Below are 22500 nucleotides of genomic sequence, written 5' to 3' on the forward strand. Positions count from 1 at the left end.
TCTCAAACACACACACACACACACTCTCTCTCACACACACACACACACACACACACAACTTAAACTCCGATCAAACCGCTCTAACACACCACTCATACCGCACACACACACACTCGATCAGATCTTGATGAAAGTCTGAAACGTGATCTCACACAGTTCTAGAGGAAGTGCATGTAGAAGATCATCTGTGTGTGTGTGTGTGTGTGTCAGAATAAGATAAATGTAGACTCAGTCGGGAAGAGAGTCTTCTATCATCTGAAAGACAGAACCCGCTGTTTATTCTCGTAACAACATCATTTAATGAAAAGGGAAACGAGAAATGACCTCATCACTTTCACTTCCTCCGTCGGAACATGCACATGTGGATCCGCTGGTGGTTTCATGCAGGTCCGGTGGCAGATTCTTGCTGATCTGTGGTGCTTATGATCCCAATCACCTCTAACCAGCAACACATGAGGTGTTTCTTCCTCATCTTCATCTTCATCATCGTCGTCGTGAGTCCCTGAGGAGCATCCGAGGCCTGACGGTGAACTGATGCTATCAGTGACCGAACATTATTTAATGGTTGCACATCAAGTAGCTTATTATATTCAACTCATGTGTGTTCACTTCCTGTTTAGAGCTGTTGCAGTAAATTCACCAGTCCTTTTTGTGGTCAGAACTGACACACACACACACACAGACACACACACAGATCCGGCCAAAAAATGTCACACTGAATAAAAGCGGAAGTGCATTTCTGGTCGTGGCTCAAATGACGCAGGTCGTGTGCTCTTGTGAAGTTTGTGCGCTGGTGTGTGTGTCATGCTTTATCCTGAAGCCCCGTTCACACCGCCAGCGACACGCAGCGACAAAGCGACAAGATCCCATTCATTTCAATGGAGCGCTGGCGACTTCCGGCGACACGAGCGACATTGACCGTTGGCGACAGAATGTGGGCGTGTCAAGCGACAGGAGACAAGCGACAAAAGTTCAGAAATTTCAACTTTATGCAAATGAGAAGCGATTTTCGCGAGCGACAACCAATAGGAAAGAAGACTTTCAGTGGAGCTCACGTTACGTCACCGTCTGGAGTGCAGGCAAGACAGAGTTCGAGGGCGATTTCCCTGTTTTATATGATTTGACTGTAACCACATTCATGGATATAATAAAAATGATGCATGGAAAAGAAACTGTCGACAGTCTCAGTGAGTTTAATTCATTTATAGTTCGAGTGTTGTACGTTTTTGATGCAAGTTTAGCACTGCTGCAGTTCACTTTACAGTTTCCCCTGCATTGTGTTGACTATTAGAGACAAGAAACTGTATTATTTGTCAAATACGAATGACGTTTTAATCATTTATGACCGTATGAGTGAGTTTAATTTGTTGCTTGATCGATCGTTAATCTAGTAAATGATTTAATCCACTGAACACTGCTATGGGAATATAAAAACACTCTCCCAACAGCATACTGTTTCTTTTGAGCCTATAATTTCTAGTCAAATTAAAATAATATAAAGTTAGTAATCACTTGTGATGGTATTTAGTATAGATATGGCCAGACGTCCAGTCAACCAATAACATTAGAGCGACAGCACTACCAACGCCCACAAGCGACTTCACAGTACAGAGACTAGCGACACACAGCGACAAAATCGCTGGCGGTGTGAACGGGGCGTGTGTGAAGTTCCCTCAGTGAAGACAGCTAATGCCCGGATCCACCAGCAGAGGGCGAGCGAGCCCGTGTATAAAGGCCTTGTCCGAACACACACACACTGCAGTCTTTACTCTGGACCACTTGTCTGCTTGCTTGACATAATTTCCCCCTATTTGACCGAAGTGTTCAAGTAGGCGTTACGACTGCAAAGTGTGTGTATATATACACTTATAGTCTTGCAAAAAATGCAAGTAGGCTATTTACAAAGCTTTTATTTATTACATTTTCAATACTTTGCATTTTAAAATAAACTTCAATACATGTCTGTTCAGTAGTCGCTATGTAACTAACACAATACACACATTTTAAATTGTGGTGCTTCTAATCAGGCCAAGTGATAAAAACAATTGCAAATGTTGTACAAAATAGGCACACACACCATACTCATCTTTGCACAAATAAAATGTGCAACACTTTATGTTTTTACTACCAAATATATGTAATTAATTAAAATTACAGTGCAATGTTTTCTTCGACATCTCGTGATTTGGGGCGCATGAGTTCCCGAATTGCATGATGGGATACGCTTAGGGTTTAGTGTGCATTACGAGCACTTTGGCACTTTCTTGCACACTTAATTCCTGTTGTGTTGTGCGCACACACTCTCAAGTGGCCAAGAGCGTAAGTGTGTGTATTTGGACAAGGCATTGACAAGATGGTCGCCGCTGTTCCTGATCCGGTGTGTGTTGCTGTTTCTGAGCCGGGTTCTGTTCCTGTGCCGTGGTCGCCCGAGTGGTCGTCTCCGCCATGGCCGCCCGAAGGACCTGCCCCGTCCCGGCCGCCTGCACAGTCGGATCCGCCCTGGCCACCTGAGGGAAGGTCTCCGCCGTGGTTGCCCGAGGGGTCTCCGCCCTGGCCGCCCGCAGATCCTGCTCCGCACTGCTCGCCCACGCTTCACGACCCAGGCCCGCCTTGCCTATATCCTGGTCCCGGTTCCCAGTGCAGACCTGGCCCTCCGTCCCTCCCCCAAGACCGCCTCCGCTTCACTACCCTCCTGAACTTTTGTGGTTTTGTTTTGATGGGTGTCGGGAGCCGCCCATAGTGTCACGGTGTGGGTTTTGTGTCTTGTTCCTTGTCCTTGTCTGTTATGTGATTCACTGTTTGCCATGTGTCTTGTTGATTGTCTGATCATTGTTCACAGGTGTTTCTGATTACCACGCCCCCTTGGTATCTTGTCTAGCTCGTTTATCCCTTGTGTTTCAGCCCTGTCTTTGAGTTCTTGTTTGATTGTTTGTGTATGTGGTTGTTTCTGGTCTTGAAATCCTGTTCCTGAGTACTGTTCGTAAAGTTTTGTGTCTATTTAATAAAGTGTGCTGCGTATGGATCCTGCTTCAACCGCTATATGTAACAGAGGGGAAGAAATAGGGCAAGATAAGGAGACTGAGAGAACAAGAACGATGGAGATGAGGAGAGAGCAGGTATTGACAAATAATCTAATGCCCACTGACATGGTTTTAAAGCTTTTTCTTATCCTTTTTTTTGGCCTTCAGAAGTCTTAAATTGCACACATGTAGGTCAGAGAAATCCAAAATTTCTCGGGGGAGCATGCCCCCCAACCCCCCTAACTACCTCACATGTTCTGTTTAACTGACAGTTGCCATCATGCCCAGTGCATGTTTCCTTTCAAGATAAAGTTGTCTAATCAAAAAGTAAGAGCTACCAAAATAAGCCAAATTATACAATATCAGATACAATTGAAAATGTGTTTACAACTCAATTAAAAAATAAAACCTTGTTTTGATAATATGGTTTAATAAATTGAGAGTTTTTTATACAGTTACTAATACACTTATATTTCAATATATGAAAAATCCTCTAAATATATGTCTGGCCCCTGATTTTATTCACAATCCTCAGCATGGCCCTTACTGAGTTTGAATTTGACACCCCTGATCTACTATAATTCTGTATTTTCAGCTTCAGAAATCTTGAATATTGATCTCTATTGTCCTGCTTTGGGTTCCAGCACCAAGTTCAAGTCATGTTCATTTACACACAATGTAATATCAAATTTATCATTTTAATCAACAGTTTATTTTTTGTTATCCTTTTATCATATGTCTTGGAGTATTCGCAATAATATTGTATTGTGATATGTATCGCCCCTAAACACTGATCATATCAAACACACACACACACACACACACACACACACACACACACACACACACACACACACACACACACACACACACACACACAAAGTTTAAAGTGAGGTCAGTCTGTAAACACGATGGCACAGATGCACAGGTAAAAACAGCGGCTCATTTAAAGGATAATCCTCATTTAGCTTTTTTAAAAATGTTCTTAAATGTTCCTCTCTTCTTCTTTTTCCCGGCGTCCTCCGAGGTCTGATCCGCGGGGAGTGTGTGTTTGGGCGCGTCGACCGGTGTGTTTTCCTCAATTACAGCTTCACTCGCCTCCTTATTCTGTCTCCTCCACCACGATCCCCTCGACTTTAATGACAGTGTTCTGGGTTTCTTGGACTCCTTCTTCCCGGTCTCTGAGGGAACGTGCGTGAGGTTCTCCAGCTCTTCTGTGGGATTCTCAGGATTGGGCGGATCCATGGTTTTTAAGAAGTCCTCCATCGTCGCCGTGCGTCCAGGGATCTGTCCCAGCGCTAACAGGTACTTCGGGTTGTGGTATTTGTGTGCCGGGACTTTAACATCTCCGAGGTTCACCTGGAATCGGGAAGTGGCCGCTACGGGGCGTTTGGGAACAGCGGCTCGGGACAAGGTTCCCGTTTGAGGCTTATTGAGGTGAAACTCCTTAAAGAGGTCCAGTTTGTCCGACGCGGCGTAAAGTTCTCGGAAATCGTTATCGTAGAAATCCACCACCTGCCCGGACATCACCGTGATCATGTTCCTGTCCATGCGGGAAGAGCTCCAGGAGAAACTACAGTATCAAAACACACACACACACACACACACACACACACACACACACACACACACACACACACACACACACACACACACACACACACACACACACACAGCTATTAATATCACACACAACAGACATTAGGGGCTTTCGCAGTGGATTACTCTAGGAACTAACAGGATGGTTCACTTAGGAGCGTTTTCCTGGTTGCGTTCGCAGCGCCAGTAGGAACCAAGGGGGTAATCCATCCGCCGGAAACTGAAGCTTCCCCGGGAGCCGCCATTGGCTAGCAGACCATCACCTGCTGTTAGCATTCCATTGACTCCCATTCATTTTGGCGTCATTTTGACAGCGAATAACTTTACATTTGAGGCGTTTAAAGACTCCATTTGTCCATTGTTTATTTCTAAAGAAACACGAAAATGTATAAAATGCTCCATTACCTTGTATCTTACGTTATGGCCCCGTAGAAGCAGTTTTTGTAAAAATAGGCTAACAATTGCGTCATAACTGCGCGACTCTGTTGCACAGTCGAGAAATTACCGTATAGACCGGCGGAGAAGCTCGCAGGAAATCGGGGGGACGTGGAGGCATAAAGTCATGGGAGAAGCCCATAGAGAGAGATAAAGTTGCTCCTGCTGCTAGCTCATGGACAGCTAATGCTCACGCTCTCCGTCTCTGCGAGATTCAGAAGATGATTCAGATTTATCTCGGCACAGCGACTAGAAGACTGACAGCTGTCAGACAGGCTCATGTCACATCTACGTCGTCAAGCTCAGTTTGAGTCTGCGCAGTTCTCGCAGCCATCAGGAAGTGATGCTTCTAATTGACTTCACTTTTCTCCGTTGAAACCTATGGGGTCGCTGTGTCCAGTTTATATACGGTCTACGGTAGGAACTCTGAAGTGACGTAAGACGTGCTTGTTGTTGGGACTTTTTGACGGCACTGAGAATGCAAACAAACAGTGCTCTCCGTGTTCATTAGTTTACGATCTGTCTAACAGTCTTGTCTATGTTATTATATAGAACTGTTATACATAGAAAATAGACAGTAATGAAGAGTTATTAGCGTATACCGTGTGTTGGATGTCCAGTGTTGCTGAGCAGAAATACATCATCATGTTTCTCTTGTTCCCCTCAAAGTTGCAATGGGTTTTCTCCTCAGTGTAAAGATTAAGAGCTTCATCTATCACTGTTTCGCGTGCGTTCGGCCAATCAGCGAACACTAACGTCACTGTAGTCCCTATAGCGCTGGTTTAGACGACTCTGAAGTAGGAGTAAATTAGTTCCTCCAAAGGAACTATGAAAAGTCTCCTCCGGTGCGAAAGCCCCTATAATTAGGAGAGTATAAACACACGCTCACCTGTACGTTCCAAACATGACTTTATCTCCGTCGATGAGCATGTACTTGCTGTGGAGGTTTCCCGGGATTCTTCCCAACGACAGATTCAGACCGACAGCCTTTACACTCCGAGTCCGGACATTCTGACGGAAACACAAGCCGTTAAAGTCACTGTGAAATCAAAACAATTCAGCAGGGGTGCGGGGAAAAAATCAAATGTTTGAACAGGGGAACAGGTGAACAGTGGAATGGGGTAACGGGTGAACTGGGTAACCGGAGAACGGGGGAAAAGGAGAACAGGGGAACAGGAGAACTGGGTAACGGGTGAACCGGGTAACAAGGGAACGGGGGAACAGGTGAACGGGGGAACAGGTGAACAAGGGAACAGCAGAATAGGGGAACAGGAGAACAGGGGAACGAGGGAACAGGTGAACAAGGGAACAGCAGAATAGGGGAACAGGAGAATAGGGGAACAGGAGAACAGGGTAACGGGGTTACTGGGGATATGGGGGAACAGGGGAAGGGGTGAACAGGGTAACAGGAGAACAGGTGAACAAGGGAACAGCAGAACAGGGGAACAGGTGAACAGGGGAACAGGTGAACAGGGGAACAGGGTAACAGGAGAACAGGGGAACAGGTGAACAGGGTAACAGGGTAACAGGGGAACAGGAGAACAGGGTGAACAGGGGAACAGGAGAAAAGGGGAACAGGGGAACAGGGTAACAGGGGAACGGGTGAACAGGGGAACAGGAGAACAAGGGGAACAGGAGAACAGGGTAACAGGGGAACAGGAGAACAGGAGAACAGGGTGAACAGGGGAACAGGAGAACAGGGGGAACAGGGGAACAGGGTAACAGGAGAACAGGTGAACAGGGGAACAGGGTAACAGGAGAACAGGTGAACAGGGGAACAGGAGAACAGGGTGAAAAGGGGAACAGTAGAACAGGTGAACAGGGTAACAGGGGAACAGGAGAACAGGAGAACAGGGGAACAGGAGAACAGGGTGAACAGGGGAACAGGAGAACAGGGTGAACAGGGGAACAGGAGAACAGGGTGAACAGGGGAACAGGGGAACAGGGGAATGGGTGAACAGGGAAACAGGTGAACAGGGGAACGGGGTTACTGGGGAACGGGGGAACAGGAGAAAAGGGGAACAGGGGAACGGGTGAACTGGGTAACGGGTGAACCGGGTAACGGGGGAACAGGGGAACAGGGTAACGGGAGAACAGGGGAACGGGGGAACAGGAGAACAGGGGAACGGGTGAACAGGGGAACAGGGTAACAGGGGAACGGGAGAACAGGGTAACGGGGTAACGGGTGAACCGGGTAACCGGAGAACGGGGGAACAGGAGAACGGGTGAACTGGGTAACCCGGGTAACGGGGGAACAGGGGAACGGGAGAACAGTGGAACGGGGGAACAGGTGAACAAGGGAACAGCAGAACAGGGGAACAGCTGAACAGGAGAACAGGGGAACGTGGTTACTGGGGAAATGGGCAACGGGGGAACAGGGGAACAGGTGAACAGGGGAACAGCAGAACAGGGGAATAGCAGAACAGGTGAACAGGGGAACAGCGGAACAGGGGAACAGGTGAACAGGGGAACAGGGGAACAGCGGAACAGGGGAACAGGTGAACAGGGGAACAGGTGAACAGGGGAACAGCGGAACAGGGAAACAGGTGAACAGGTGAACAGGTGAACAGCGGAACAGGGGAACAGGTGAACAGGTGAACAGGGGAACAGGTGAACAGGGGAACAGCGGAACAGGGGAACAGGAGAACAGGGTAACAGGGTGAACAGGGGAACAGGTGAACAGGGGAACAGCGGAACAGGGGAACAGGTGAACAGGGGAACAGGGGAACAGGGGAACAGCGGAACAGGTGAACAGGTGAACAGCGGAACAGGGGAACAGGAGAACAGGGTGAACAGGGGAACAGGGTGAACAGGGGAACAGGAGAACAGGGTGAACAGGGGAACAGGAGAACAGGGTGAACAGGGGAACAGGAGAACAGGGTGAACAGGGGAACAGGGGAATGGGTGAACAGGGAAACAGGTGAACAGGGGAACGGGGTTACTGGGGAACGGGGGAACAGGAGAAAAGGGGAACAGGGGAACGGGTGAACTGGGTAACGGGTGAACCGGGTAACGGGGGAACAGGGGAACAGGGTAACGGGAGAACAGGGTAACGGGGGAACAGGAGAACAGGGGAACGGGTGAACAGGGGAACAGGGTAACAGGGGAACGGGAGAACAGGGTAACGGGTGAACCGGGTAACCGGAGAACGGGGGAACAGGAGAACGGGTGAACTGGGTAACCCGGGTAACGGGGGAACAGGGGAACGGGAGAACAGTGGAACGGGGGAACAGGTGAACAAGGGAACAGCAGAACAGGGGAACAGCTGAACAGGATAACAGGAGAACAGGGGAACGGGGTTACTGGGGAAATGGGCAACGGGGGAACAGGGGAACAGGTGAACAGGGGAACAGCAGAACAGGGGAATAGCAGAACAGGTGAACAGGGGAACAGCGGAACAGGGGAACAGGTGAACAGGGGAACAGGGGAACAGGGGAACAGCGGAACAGGGGAACAGGTGAACAGGTGAACAGGGGAACAGGTGAACAGGGGAACAGCGGAACAGGGGAACAGGTGAACAGGTGAACAGGGGAACAGGGGAACAGGGGAACAGGAGAACAGGTGAACAGCAGAACAGCAGAACAGCAGAACAGGGGAACAGGTGAACAGGTGAACAGGGGAACAGCAGAACAGGTGAACAGCAGAACAGGGGAACAGCAGAACAGGTGAACAGCAGAACAGGTGAACAGGGGAACAGGGGAACAGGTGAACAGGTGAGCAGCAGAACAGGTGAACAGCAGAACAGGTGAACAGGGGAACAGGTGAACAGCAGAACAGGGGAACAGGAGAACAGGGGAACAGCAGAACAGGGGAACAGCAGAACAGGGGAACAGGGGAACAGGTGAACAGCAGAACAGGTGAACAGGGGAACATGTGAACAGGGGAACAGGAGAACAGGGGAACAGGGGAACAGCAGAACAGGGGAACAGGTGAACAGGTGAACAGAAGAACAGGTGAACAGGTGAACAGGGGAACAGGTGCACAGGGGAACAGGTGCACAGGGGAACAGGTGAACAGGGGAACAGGAGAACAGGGGAACAGGAGAACAGGGGAACAGGTGAACAGGTGAACAGGTGAACAGCAGAACAGGTGAACAGCAGAACAGGGGAACAGGGGAACAGGTGAACAGGGGAACAGGTGAACAGGGGAACAGGTGAACAGGTGAACAGCAGAACAGGTGAACAGCAGAACAGGGGAACAGGTGAACAGCAGAACAGGGGAACAGGTGAACAGCAGAACAGGTGAACAGCAGAACAGGGGAACAGGTGAACAGCAGAACAGGGGAACAGGTGAACAGGTGAACATGGGAATAAAAGGAAACAGGTGAACAGGTAATGTACCTGCAGCTCCTTCGCTCCGACCTGCATCCGGTTGCACATGTCGAGGAAGTGTGGCGTTCCCAGCTCGTCCAGCACGATGTACACGGGAACGCCGCGCTGGGACGCCTCGAACAGATCCCGCAGGATCTGCAGGTCGGTCAGCAGGTCCATCACGATCGCCACGACCTGCACACACACTCCACTTAGTCTCACGCCACGACCTGCACACACACTCCACTTACTCTCGCGCCACGACCTGCACACACACTCCACTTACTCTCGTCTGCAGTGATACGTCACCGTAAACCTTCTCTTGGGAGAAAATCAACCGAGAATAGTCATGACATCTTCTGCCTCTGACTAGAAAATCCTGATGTGTGTCGACGGAACTGAAGCCTCATCATAGAACAACTTCAGTGTTTCCTGTGAAGTTTTCTGTTTAGGCCCTGTTTACACGAGAACGCTCGTGGGTGAAAATGTAAAAATGTTTTATCGGATGTGCCTTTCGTTTACATGGCGACGGCGTTTTGGGCTTAAAAACGCAAAAAAGTGAAACCACCCTCCAGAGAGGAAATCTCAAAAACGCTCCACCGTCGCGTTCTTCGTCTAAAGGGTAAAAACTGTAAAAACGCAAAAGTCTGCTAGACAGTGAAGGCGTCGCGTACGCGTTTATGACACAGGCATGCGCCAGTACAGGAAAATAACAAAACATCATCAAACTAAAATATAGCATTAATTTCCTCTGTTCCGAACTGCTTTGTAAACACATCTTCAGAATACTTGTCTATGTTTCTAGCATTTCAGATTTAGCATCGATATGTCATGTTATCAGGGCCGGATTAACCATTAGGGCAACTGGGAAATTGCCCAGGGGCCCAGGACATCTAAGGGGCCCTGCGGGCACCGTCAAATATAATGTCAAATATTATGATTAAAATGTCTCCACGATCTGCTTTTGAAGAAATATCGTAGGAGGATCGTGCATTCTATCAGTTTGCAGTTCTGGCGCCTCCGTCTCAACATACTGTACAGCGCGACGTATATTCACATGAAATGCAGAGGAAAGGGACACTGTAGTTTATAAAAAATTATTATTTGCATGTGCTTTAAAGCCTTGCCGGTTAAACATGTCGTTCGCTGCTGATGCGCTGTTCTAACGGGCGCTTTTCTGAGCGCAATACCCGGCGCGCACATGCACTAAACGCCTGTCTAACAGCGCCTGTTACTGGAGTCTTATTGCTCTAATACTGTCAAATACACACAAGGTTTACATAAACAAAGTTGGTTATGTCTAAAGTGAAAGAACAGTAGAAAAAAATAAGAAACAAATCTGCTTGTCAAATGTGTGTATATTAGACTCGTCGCGGGCAGATCTTAAGTGACAGTAGCCCTAATGGTAAACATGCTGCCGCTTGTCCTTAAAGGGATAGTTACCCAAAAATAAAAATGATGTCATTATTTACTCACTCACTCGAATGTTGTTCAATACCTGTATTAATTTCTTTCTTGTGCTGAACACAAAAGAAGATATTTTGAGGAGTGTGGCTAACCGGGCGGTTGCTGGTCCCCATTGACCATAGTAGGAAAAAAACTATTATGGAAGTCACTGGGCTACATCAACTGTTTGGTTACCCACATTCTTCCAAATAACTTTTATTTTCAACAGAAGAGGGAGACTTATTCGGGTTTGAAACGGCTTGAGAGAGTAGGCTAAATGATGACAATTAAAAATCTCCCTGTTAATAAAACAACAAAATACAAAGAGCAAATCCCTCACTCTTGACTGAGAACTTTAATAGTAGCTTTAATAAGAATAAATGTACAATTTATACAGTGAAGTCTATGTTGTGTTTTATTTTCATATTTCATATAATTTAATGACTTTCTTCCATGCTGTTAAATACACATAGGCCTACTGTAGCTGAAAAAATAAAGCACTGTTTATTTCATTTGTATATTAAGTTAAGGGGGTGGGGTGGGGGTGGGGGGGGGGGGGGGGGGTCCTACAAGTCATTGTGCCCAGGGGCCTCTGAACTCTTAATCCGGCCCTGCATGTTATGTATGTGTGTATATATGAGTGTGTTTGTGTATGAATGTGTACATATATAGTGAGTGATGTTAACTTTGTCAGTTATATTTGGGATTATTGTGTTATATATGGAATATGTTACACCAGTTGTTCTCCAACATCTCACACCAAATACCCCTCTTAAAACGCTTGACTTCCAAAGCACCTTCATGCTGAGTCCTAGATTAAAAAGGTTTCACTTAAAAGAGGTACAAAATAAAATGTGTTTAGTGGTATACATACCACAGTTTGGGAACCACTGTGGCTTACTTGTACTCTATCTGTGATGGGTGGGGATAGTGAGAGCTTGTGTGTGTGTGTGTGTGTGTGTGTGTGTGTGTGTGTGTGTGTGTGTGTGTGTGTGTGTGTGTGTGTGTGGGTGTGTGTGTGCGCGTGTCCGTATGGTGCGTGTGAATGTGTGTGAGTGTTTTTTTTAATGATTTTTTTATTTTTTATTTTATTTTATCTACTCTGTTGTTTTGCTGTTCTAAGTTGTTTGGACATGATCCTGAGGACCCCCATGAAAATGAGATGTTTCATGTCATGGGCTTGATCCTCTAATAAATGTTCATAAATAAATACATTACATTTAGTCATTTAGCAGCAGACACTGAACATTAATTAAGACATTATTTCATTGAAATGAAAAATGAAAAAAAAAGTCATTTTTGAGCGACAGGCGAAGAGCAGCGAGGGTTAAAGCAGCAGCTTTACCGTATTAAACATGAAAAACTGTGTCAGCGTCTCTTTCACTCTCAGTGCTCCACAGCGCCACCTAGCCGTCTGGAGTGCACACTACATCCAATCTCACACACTTTTGCGTCACCATATGCAGATTTCCCCCTCATAATGCTCGTCTAAAAGCAGAATATAAAGTGATAACGCAACGCCACTTCTGCGTTTTCTCTTCAGATCGTTTCCGTGTAAACAGCCTTAATGTGACCCTGGACCACAAAACCAGTCTGGAGCCGCACGGCTATATTTGTGGCAATAGCAACTATACATAGTATGGGTCAAAATTATTATATTTCTTTTATGCCAAAAATCATTAGGATATTAAGTAAAGATCATGTTCCATGAAGATATTAATAAATTTCCTCCTAAAGATATATTAATATTCAAAATGACCTTGCTCATCAGCAGACAGGGAACGTTCTGTCAAAGTTATGAACAAACGTTCTTCCAGTAACGTTAATAGAACGTTCGCTCAACGTTACTGGTCTTTAATTATGTTCTCAAAACATCAGCACATAAACATTATTTATACATTTTTTAAATGTTGCTACTCGTTTCAGGATGTTCAGAGAACATTCAAAAGTAACGTTCCCATAATGTTTGAAGAATGACACGTTTCCTGAACGTTCACATAACCAAGAAAAAACATTTTAAAATGTTTTTTTTAAAGTGGACTTTTTGAACATTCAGAAGTAATGTTTTAATAACTTAATAGGAACGTTAGAAACATGTTCTTAGATTATATGTTAGCTGGTAACACATCGATGTATGATTTTTGAATCTGAATGAAAATTAAATGTGAGATTTTTGTGAATATTGACTTAAAATCTGGTTTGCTTCTCACACAGAACACCAAATACTGTATATGACTTCAACAGCCTTTGCAATCGGATACAATTCATGGCCTCGGCCCAAAGGAATAAAGAGTGTGTTTCCAGATCAGATGAGTGTGTATGTGTGTGTGTGTGTGTGTGTGTGTGTGAGTGAGTGAGTGTGTGTATGTGTGTGTGTGTGTGTTGGTCAGGATTTCAGTTACTGTGAGTGTGTGTGAGAGTGCGTGCATGTGTGTGTGTGTGTGCGTGTGTGTGTTTGTGAGAGGGTGTGTGTGTGTGTGTGTGTGTGTGTGTATATGTGAGTGTGTATATGTGAGTGTGTGTGTGTATATGTGGGTGTGTGTGTGAGTGAGAGGGGGTGTGTGTGTGTGTGTGTTGATCAGGATTTCAGTTACTCTACACACAGTTACTGTTAGTGTGTGTGAGAGTGCGTGCATGTGTGTGTGTGTGCGTGTGTGTGTTTGTGAGAGAGTGTGTGTGTGTGTGTATATGTGAGTGTGTGTGTGTGTGTGTGAGTGAGAGGGTGTGTGTGTGTGTGTGTGTTGATCAGGATTTCAGTTACTCTACACACAGTTACTGTGAGTGTGTGTGAGAGTGCGTGCATATGTGTGTGTGTGCGTGTGTGTGTTTGTGAGAGGGTGTGTGTGTGTGTGTGTTGATCAGGATTTCAGTTACTCTACACACCTAAACTATCAACTGTAATTGTAAAGTTGATTCACACCCAGTTCAGAAGAATTTTTGTGTACAGCTTTCACTTTCTCCTTCCCAAACACTCTTAGTTTTCTGATCTGCCAGCTTACAGTGTTTACTTAGTTTCTAAAGCCACAATAAATGCAACAACGAGGAAATAAGGGCATCTTTCTTTGTATGGATTATTGTTTATGTCTTAAGACTGATAAGATAGGAGACTGATCTCTGAACACCAGTGAAAGTCCCTCTCGCTGACACTGTGGACTCTGGTGTGACCGTCAGTGATGTTCCTGAGAAATCATGACAACAAGAAAATATATTCCACAAAAAAAACACGGAAGATGTTTCCATTGTCACATTATATTCATGACTTATCAGTTCTTTATTTAAGGTGTGTCAGATTTTTAATCAGAATATCAGCCGCATCATTTCCTGCTCAGTGAGTCAATGTTCAGAGAGTCAGTGTTCAGTGAGTCAGTGTTCAGAGAGTCAGTGTTCAAAGAGTCAGTGTTCAGAGAGTCAGTGTTCAGTGAGTCAGTGTTCAGAGAGTCAGTGTTCAGAGAGTCAGTGTTCAGAGAGTCAGTGTTCAGAGAGTCACTGTTCAGAGAGTCACTGTTCAGAGAGTCAGTGTTCAAAGAGTCAGTGTTCAAAGAGTCAGTGTTCAGAGAGTCAGTGTTCAGAGAGTCAGTGTTCAGAGAGTCAGTGTTCAGAGAGTCAGTGTTCAGTGAGTCAGTGTTCAGAGAGTCAGTGTTCAAAGAGTCAGTGTTCAGAGAGTCAGTGTTCAGTGAGTCAGTGTTCAGAGAGTCAGTGTTCAGAGAGTCAGTGTTCAGAGAGTCAGTGTTCAGAGAGTCACTGTTCAGAGAGTCAGTGTTCAAAGAGTCAGTGTTCAGAGAGTCAGTGTTCAGAGAGTCAGTGTTCAGAGAGTCAGTGTTCAGAGAGTCACTGTTCAGAGAGTCAGTGTTCAAAGAGTCAGTGTTCAAAGAGTCAGTGTTCAAAGAGTCAGTGTTCAGAGAGTCAGTGTTCAGAGAGTCAGTGTTCAGAGAGTCAGTGTTCAGAGAGTCAGTGTTCAGTGAGTCAGTGTTCAGAGAGTCAGTGTTCAGTGAGTCAGTGTTCAGAGAGTCAGTGTTCAGTGAGTCAGTGTTCAGTGAGTCAGTGTTCAGTGAGTCAGTGTTCAGTGAGTCAGTGTTCAGAGAGTCAGGCTGCGCTCCAGTCCAAACTTGTCATGTCCTTCACTCGCTAACCTGCCTCTGTCTCGTTCACTCGGTTGTACGTCATTGCTTACGTTGCACGAGTGCCACTACTGGAAACTGCAATGGGCTGAACTGGAACGTGCGCTTGATCACTTGGAATCCACTATGGGGTTGATTTATTATTATATGTTTTTTCCCCTTTAAGAATTTGTTTAATGCACCATCCAAATGTATGTAGGTGTGTTTGGGTTGTTTTAAATAAAACAACATATAATTCATATATCATAGAGTTGTTTGTGGTGGTGATTAGACGAGATCTACGCTGACGTCACAATCGTGTTGCATTGTGGTATATGGAGCTGTCTGAAGTGTGTATGAAGTAGACTCGCTCCCTCTGTCAAAATCGAGCCATATAAACTTCCCTCGCCCACTTCACAAAGTGGAACGCACTTCAAAATGGCGGCAGGGATTCCCCCGAGGGGAAGTGCTTAGGGAAGTTCGTAAGTACGTGTCTAAACGTGGACTGGAACGCAGCCTCAGTGTTCAGTGAGTCAGTGTTCAGAGAGTCAGTGAGTCAGAGAGTCAGTGAGTCAGTGTTCAGTGAGTCAGTGCTCAGTGATCATTCCTCTTAAACTCAAAGAAGAAATCAAGTCTGAACAAGATCTTTTATCCACTAGGAATCCTCAGGAATCATTGCTATACCTTCAGGACATTTACGATCGGGCACCTAAATTTTAGTTATTAATGCATGAATCAGTTCATTTAGATGTGAACCACGAGGTGCAACTTTACCTGACATTTACAGAGTATGGCTAAGGAGTGAAAAGAGAAAGTGAAACTGATCATAGTGATGAGGAATCCCCTCATTTACCATGCTAGTTATAGTTTTCTCTATTTTATCATTTTCCAAGTATTATGGGAATGTTACTTTTGATTGTTCTTTTAGCATCTAAAAATAAAATAGTGATCAGTTGACTTAACTTAAAAAACATTGAGGAAACCTGTTGCCTTAAAATGATTAAGTAAATCAACTTTTGTGAAAAAAAAGCTTAATCGAAAAAAATAATGTGGAATTGTCATGTTCACACATAACCTTTTTTTTTTTTAATTAAGCATTTGTTTATTTACTTACTAATTTTAAGGCAACTGTTTTACTGAAAAATGTAAGTGAACTGAACACTTTTTACAGTGAACATAAAAAACAAAACATTAGACTTCCAAATAAAATGTTTTAGAAAAACGTTCCATGAATGATGTGTTTGTGCTGACGTTTTCAGAACATTATTAAAGACCAGAAAACGTTGAACGAACGTTCTATTTTTACATGTATGCATGTGGCAGACACTTTTATCCAAAGCGACTTACATTGCATTTAAAATAGCCTACAATTCAATTATTGTTACTGGAAGAACGTTTGTTCACAACTTTGACAGAACGTTCACTGTTCGCTGGGTCTCATTTACCGTAGCAACTAAAGTGATTTACTTTGGTTTAGAGTCCCATGACATGATATTTCAAAATAGGCAAATATTGATTTAATATAATGAGCGCTGACCTTGCATGACTCTTGTATTAGTTTGCGGACCACCTCCTTGATGTGCGGGCTGTTCTCTTTGGGCGGGTGTGTGTACACACACACTCGGGTGACCCCTTTAAAGAGCCCTGATGAGGGCCAGCCGAGGTCCAGTGGAGGTACATCAGTGTCCGACATCTGAGGCCAGTATGTGGAGCGCATCGAGTCGCTCGCGTCGCGTTTCGCTCGGTTCTCCGACGCCCCTCCATCGTCCTCCTCGTGCTGATATTTGACGAAGGTGTTCGTGATGGCCTTGATCTCCCGCGCCGACAGAAAGTCTTGGCTCTTCTCGTCCTTCAGGAGGCTCTTGAACGCGCCGTCTCCGTGCGCGAGGAGCATCTCGAGGGCGGCGCGTTGCTGCTCGCTGTAGTAGAACTGTGGCCGGGATTCGGGCACCGCGGTGGGCATGAGCCCGTCCTCCATACACACGAGCTGCGACTCCGCCATGACGCGACGCGACCTCCTGCTCGTCTTCACGCGCTCGGAATGGGGCGCTAGCGGGAGTGTCTCACCTGAGCTCGAGCTCGCGGGCAGGTATAGCTCCGCGGGTGGGTGGAGTTCTCGAGAAATACAGTGCTAGGGGAACTTTGTTTGACTCCAACTATGAGGGAGCAAGCATAGCCGTCATTTCACCATCTAGTTTAACTTTAACTTATGTAAACATTTACTTACAGATTCGTGTAACAGATTAACAAAAAAGACAGGGGTTCAAACTGTTAACAGACTGGATAAAATAATAACAGGCTGGAAAAAATGATATCAGGCTGGATACAATTATAACAGGCTGGATAAAATGATAACAGGCTGGATAAAATTATAACAGGCTGGATAAAGTAATAACAGGCTGGATAAAATAATAACAGGCTGGATAAAATAATAACAGGCTGGATAAAATGATAACAGGCTGGATAAAATGATAACAGGCTGGATAAAATTATAACAGGCTCTGGATAAAATAATAACAAGCTGGATAAAATAATAACAGGCTGGATAAAGTAATAACAGGCTGGATAAAATAATAACAGGCTGGATAAAATAATAACAGGCTGGATAAAATAATAACAGGCTGGATAAAATAATAACAGGCTGGATAAAATGATAACAGGCTGGATAAAATAATAACAAGCTGGATAAAATAATAACAGGCTGGATAAAATAATAACAGGCTGGATAAAATTATAACAGGCTGGATAAAATGATAACAGGCTGGATAAAATAATAACAGGCTGGATAAAATAATAACAGGCTGGATAAAATTATAACAGGCTGGATAAAATGATAATAGGCTGGATAAAATAACAACAAGCTGGATAAAATAATAACAGGCTGGATAAAATAATAACAGGCTGGATAAAATTATAACAGGCTGGATAAAATGATAACAGGCTGGATAAAATAATAACAAGCTGGATAAAATAATAACAGGCTGGATAAAATTATAACAGGCTGGATAAAATGATAACAGGCTGGATAAAATAATAACAAGCTGGATAAAATAATAACAGGCTGGATAAAGTAATAACAAGCTGGATAAAATAATAACAGGCTGGATAAAATAATAACAGGCTGGATAAAATAATAACAGGCTGGATAAAATGATAACAGGCTGGATAAAATAATAACAGGCTGGATAAAATTATAACAGGCTGGATAAGATGATAACAGGGTGGATAAAATTATAACAGGCTGGATAAAATTATAACAGGCTGGATAAAATAATAACAGGCTGGATAAAATAATAACAGGCTGGATAAAATGATAACAGGCTGGATAAAATTATAACAGGCTGGATAAAGTAATAACAGGCTGGATAAAATAATAACAGGCTGGATAAAATTATAACAGGCTGGATAAAATGATAACAGGCTGGATAAAATTATAACAGGCTCTGGATAAAATAATAACAAGCTGGATAAAATAATAACAGGCTGGATAAAATGATAACAGGCTGGATAAAATTATAACAAGCTGGATAAAATAATAACAGGCTGGATAAAATAATAACAAAGCTGGATAAAGTAATAACAAGCTGGATAAAATAATAACAGGCTGGATAAAATGATAACAGGCTGGATAAAATAATAACAGGCTGGATAAAATGATAACAGGCTGGATAAAATAATAACAGGCTGGATAAAATTATAACAGGCTGGATAAGATGATAACAGGGTGGATAAAATTATAACAGGCTGGATAAAATTATAACAGGCTGGATAAAATAATAACAGGCTGGATAAAATAATAACAGGCTGGATAAAAAAATAACAGGCTGGATAAAGTAATAACAGGCTGGATAAAATGATAACAGGCTGGATAAAATAATAACAGGGTGGATAAAATAATAACAGGGTGGATAAAATGATAACAGGCTGGATAAAATAATAACAGGCTGGATAAAATGATAACAGGCTGGATAAAATGATAACAGGCTGGATAAAATAATAACAGGGTGGATAAAATTATAACAGGCTGGATAAAATAATAACAGGCTGGATAAAATAATAACAGGCTGGATAAAATAATAACAGGCTGGATAAAATGATAACAGGCTGGATAAAATAATAACAGGCTGGATAAAATAATAACAGGCTGGATAAAATTATAACAAGCTGGATAAAATAATAACAGGCGGGATAAAATGATAACAGGCTGGATAAAATTATAACAGGCTCTGGATAAAATAATAACAAGCTGGATAAAATAATAACAGGCTGGATAAAATTATAACAGGCTGGATAAAATAATAACAGGCTGGATAAAATAATAACAGGCTGGATAAAATTATAACAGGCTGGATAAAATAATAACAGGGTGGATAAAATAATAACAGGCTGGATAAAATGATAACAGGCTGGATAAAATAATAACAGGCTGGATAAAATAATAACAGGCTGGATAAAATAATAACAGGGTGGATAAAATAATAACAGGCTGGATAAATTGATAACAGGCTGGATAAAATAATAACAGGCTGGATAAAATAATAACAGGCTGGATAAAATAATAACAGGGTGGATAAAATAATAACAGGCTGGATAAAATAATAACAGGCTGGATAAAATGATAACAGGCTGGATAAAATAATAACAGGCTGGATAAAATAATAACAGGCTGGATAAAATAATAACAGGCTGGATAAATTGATAACAGGCTGGATAAAAAAATAACAGGCTGGATAAAATAATAACAGGCTGGATAAAATAATAACAGGCTGGATAAAATAATAACAGGCTGGATAAAATGATAACAGGCTGGATAAAATAATAACAGGCTGGATAAAATAATAACAGGCTGGATAAAATAATAACAGGCTGGATAAATTGATAACAGGCTGGATAAAAAAATAACAGGCTGGATAAAATAATAACAGGCTGGATAAAATAATAACAGGCTGGATAAAAAAATAACAGGGTGGATAAAATAATAGGCTGGATAAAATAATAACAGGGTGGATAAAATAATAACAGGCTGGATAAAATAATAACAGGCTGGATAAAATAATAACAGGCTGGATAAAATAATAACAGGCTGGATAAATTGATAACAGGCTGGATAAAAAATAACAGGCTGGATAAAATAATAACAGGCTGGATAAAATAATAACAGGCTGGATAAAATAATAACAGGCTGGATAAAATGATAACAGGCTGGATAAAATAATAACAGGCTGGATAAAATAATAACAGGGTGGATAAAATAATAACGGGCTGGATAAAAAAAATAACAGGCTGGATAAAATAATAACAGGCTGGATAAAATGATAACAGGCTGGATAAAATAATAACAGGCTGGACAAAATAATAACAGGCTGGATAAAGTTATAACAGGCTGGATAAAATAATAACAGGCTGGATAAAATAATAACAGGCTGGATAAAGTTATAACAGGCTGGATAAAATAATAACAGGCTGGATAAAATAATAACAGGCTGGATAAAGTTATAACAGGCTGGATAAAATAATAACAGGGTGGATAAAATAATAACAGGGTGGATAAAATAATAACAGGCTGGATAAAATAATAACAGGCTGGATAAAATAATAACAGGGTGGATAAAATAATAACAGGCTGGATAAAATAATAACAGGGTGGATAAAATAATAACAGGCTGGATAAAATAATAACAGGCAGCATAAAATGATAACAGGCTGTATCCGGAGACGGAGTATCCTGGTGCACACTAACTGGGTGGACTCTAACAGGGTGGACGACAAGGGTGGACTAACAGGGTGGACACTAACAGGTGAACGCTAACAGGGTGGACACTAACAGGTGAACACCAACAGGGTGGACACTAACAGGTGAACGCTAACAGGGTGGACACTAACAGGTGAACACCAACAGGGTGGACACTAACAGGTGAACGCTAACAGGGTGGACACTAACAGGGTGGACACTAACAGGTTGGAGTCTTACATGCTGGACACTAACAGGGTGGACACTAACAGATGAACGCTAATAGGGTGGACACTAACAGGTGAACACTAACAGGTGAACACCAACAGGGTGGACACTAACAGGTGAACACTAACAGGTTGGAGTCTAACATGCTGGACACTAACAGGTGAACACTAACAGGGTGGACACTAACAGGTGAACACCAACAGGGTGGACACTAACAGGTGAACACTAACAGGTGAACGCTAACAGGTGAACGCTAACAGGGTGGACACCAACAGGCGGACACTAACAGGTTGGAGTCTAACATGCTGGACACTAACAGGGTGGACACTAACAGGTGAACACTAACAGGGTGGACACTAACAGGTGAACACCAACAGGGTGGAAACTAACAGGTGAACACCAACAGGGTGGACACTAACAGGTGAACACCAACAGGGTGGACACTAACAGGGTGGACACTAACAGGTGAACACTAACATGGTGGACACTAACAGGTGAACACTAACAGGGTGGACACTAACAGGTGAACACCAACAGGGTGGACACTAACAGGTGAACACTAACAGGGTGGACACTAACAGGTGAACACTAACAGGGTGGACACTAACAGGTTGGAGTCTAACAAGCTGGACACTAACAGGGTGGACACTAACAGGTGAACGCTAACAGGGTGGACACTAACAGGGTGGACACTAACAGGGTGGACACTAACAGGTGAACACTAACAGGTTGGAGTCTAACATGCTGGACACTAACAGGGTGGACACTAACAGGTGAACGCTAACAGGGTGGACACCAACAGGCGGACACTAACAGGGTGGACACTAACAGGTGAACACTAACAGGGTGGACACTAACAGGTGAACACTAACAGGGTGGACACTAACAGGTGAACACCAACAGGGTGGACACTAACAGGTGAACACTAACAGGGTGGACACTAACAGGTGAACACTAACAGGGTGGACACTAACAGGTGAACACTAACAGGGTGGACACTAACAGGTGAACACTAACAGGGTGGACACTAACAGGTGGACACTAACAGGGTGGACACTAACAGGTGAACACCAACAGGGTGGACACTAACAGGTGAACACTAACAGGGTGGACACTAACAGGTGAACACTAACAGGGTGGACACTAACAGGTGAACACCAACAGGGTGGACACTAACAGGTGAACACTAACAGGGTGGACACTAACAGGTGAACACTAACAGGGTGGACACTAACAGGTGAACACTAACAGGGTGGACACTAACAGGTGAACACCAACAGGGTGGACACTAACAGGTGAACGCTAACAGGGTGGACACCAACAGATGAACGCTAATAGGGTGGACACTAACAGGTGAACGCTAACAGGGTGGACACTAACAGGTGAACGCTAACAGGGTGGACACTAACAGGTCAACGCTAACAGGGTGGACACTAACAGGTGAACGCTAACAGGTTGGACACTAACAGGTGAACACTAACAGGGTGGACACCAACAGATGAACGCTAACAGGGTGGACACTAACAGGTGAACGCTAACAGGGTGGACACTAACAGGTGAACACTAACAGGGTGGACACCAACAGGTGAACGCTAACAGGGTGGACACTAACAGGTGAACACTAACATGGTGGA

The 22500-nt window shown here is 43.8% G+C and overlaps 1 protein-coding gene across 1 annotated transcript; it reads right to left on the bottom strand.

The window, feature by feature from the left end:
* Positions 1-1899: 1899 nt before the first annotated feature.
* fam83fb (family with sequence similarity 83 member Fb) lies at positions 1900-17260 on the bottom strand. The gene is made up of 4 exons (XM_079628169.1): positions 16445-17260; positions 9395-9559; positions 5944-6065; positions 1900-4593 (listed from the first exon to the last, which is right to left on the bottom strand). The coding sequence occupies exons 1-4, from the start codon at positions 16907-16909 to the stop codon at positions 3981-3983; spliced, it is 1365 nt and encodes a 454-aa protein (XP_079484295.1). The 5' UTR covers positions 16910-17260; the 3' UTR covers positions 1900-3980.
* Positions 17261-22500: the final 5240 nt, after the last annotated feature.

The sequence above is a fragment of the Phoxinus phoxinus genome, assembly GCF_949152265.1.
Source record: "Phoxinus phoxinus genome assembly, chromosome: 11".
In the NCBI taxonomy this organism is placed as follows: Eukaryota; Metazoa; Chordata; class Actinopteri; order Cypriniformes; family Leuciscidae; genus Phoxinus; species Phoxinus phoxinus.

Excerpts from the sequence above, each read along its gene's own strand:
- fam83fb (XM_079628169.1), bottom strand. The coding sequence starts at position 16,909 with ATGGCGGAGTCGCAGCTCGTGTGTATGGAGGACGGGCTCATGCCCACC. Across the intron at positions 9,560-16,444 it reads TAATACAAGAGTCATGCAAG|GTCGTGGCGATCGTGATGGA; the intron begins GTCAGCGCTCAT and ends GTGTGTGTGCAG. Across the intron at positions 6,066-9,394 it reads TCGGAGCGAAGGAGCTGCAG|AATGTCCGGACTCGGAGTGT; the intron begins GTACATTACCTG and ends TGTTTCCGTCAG.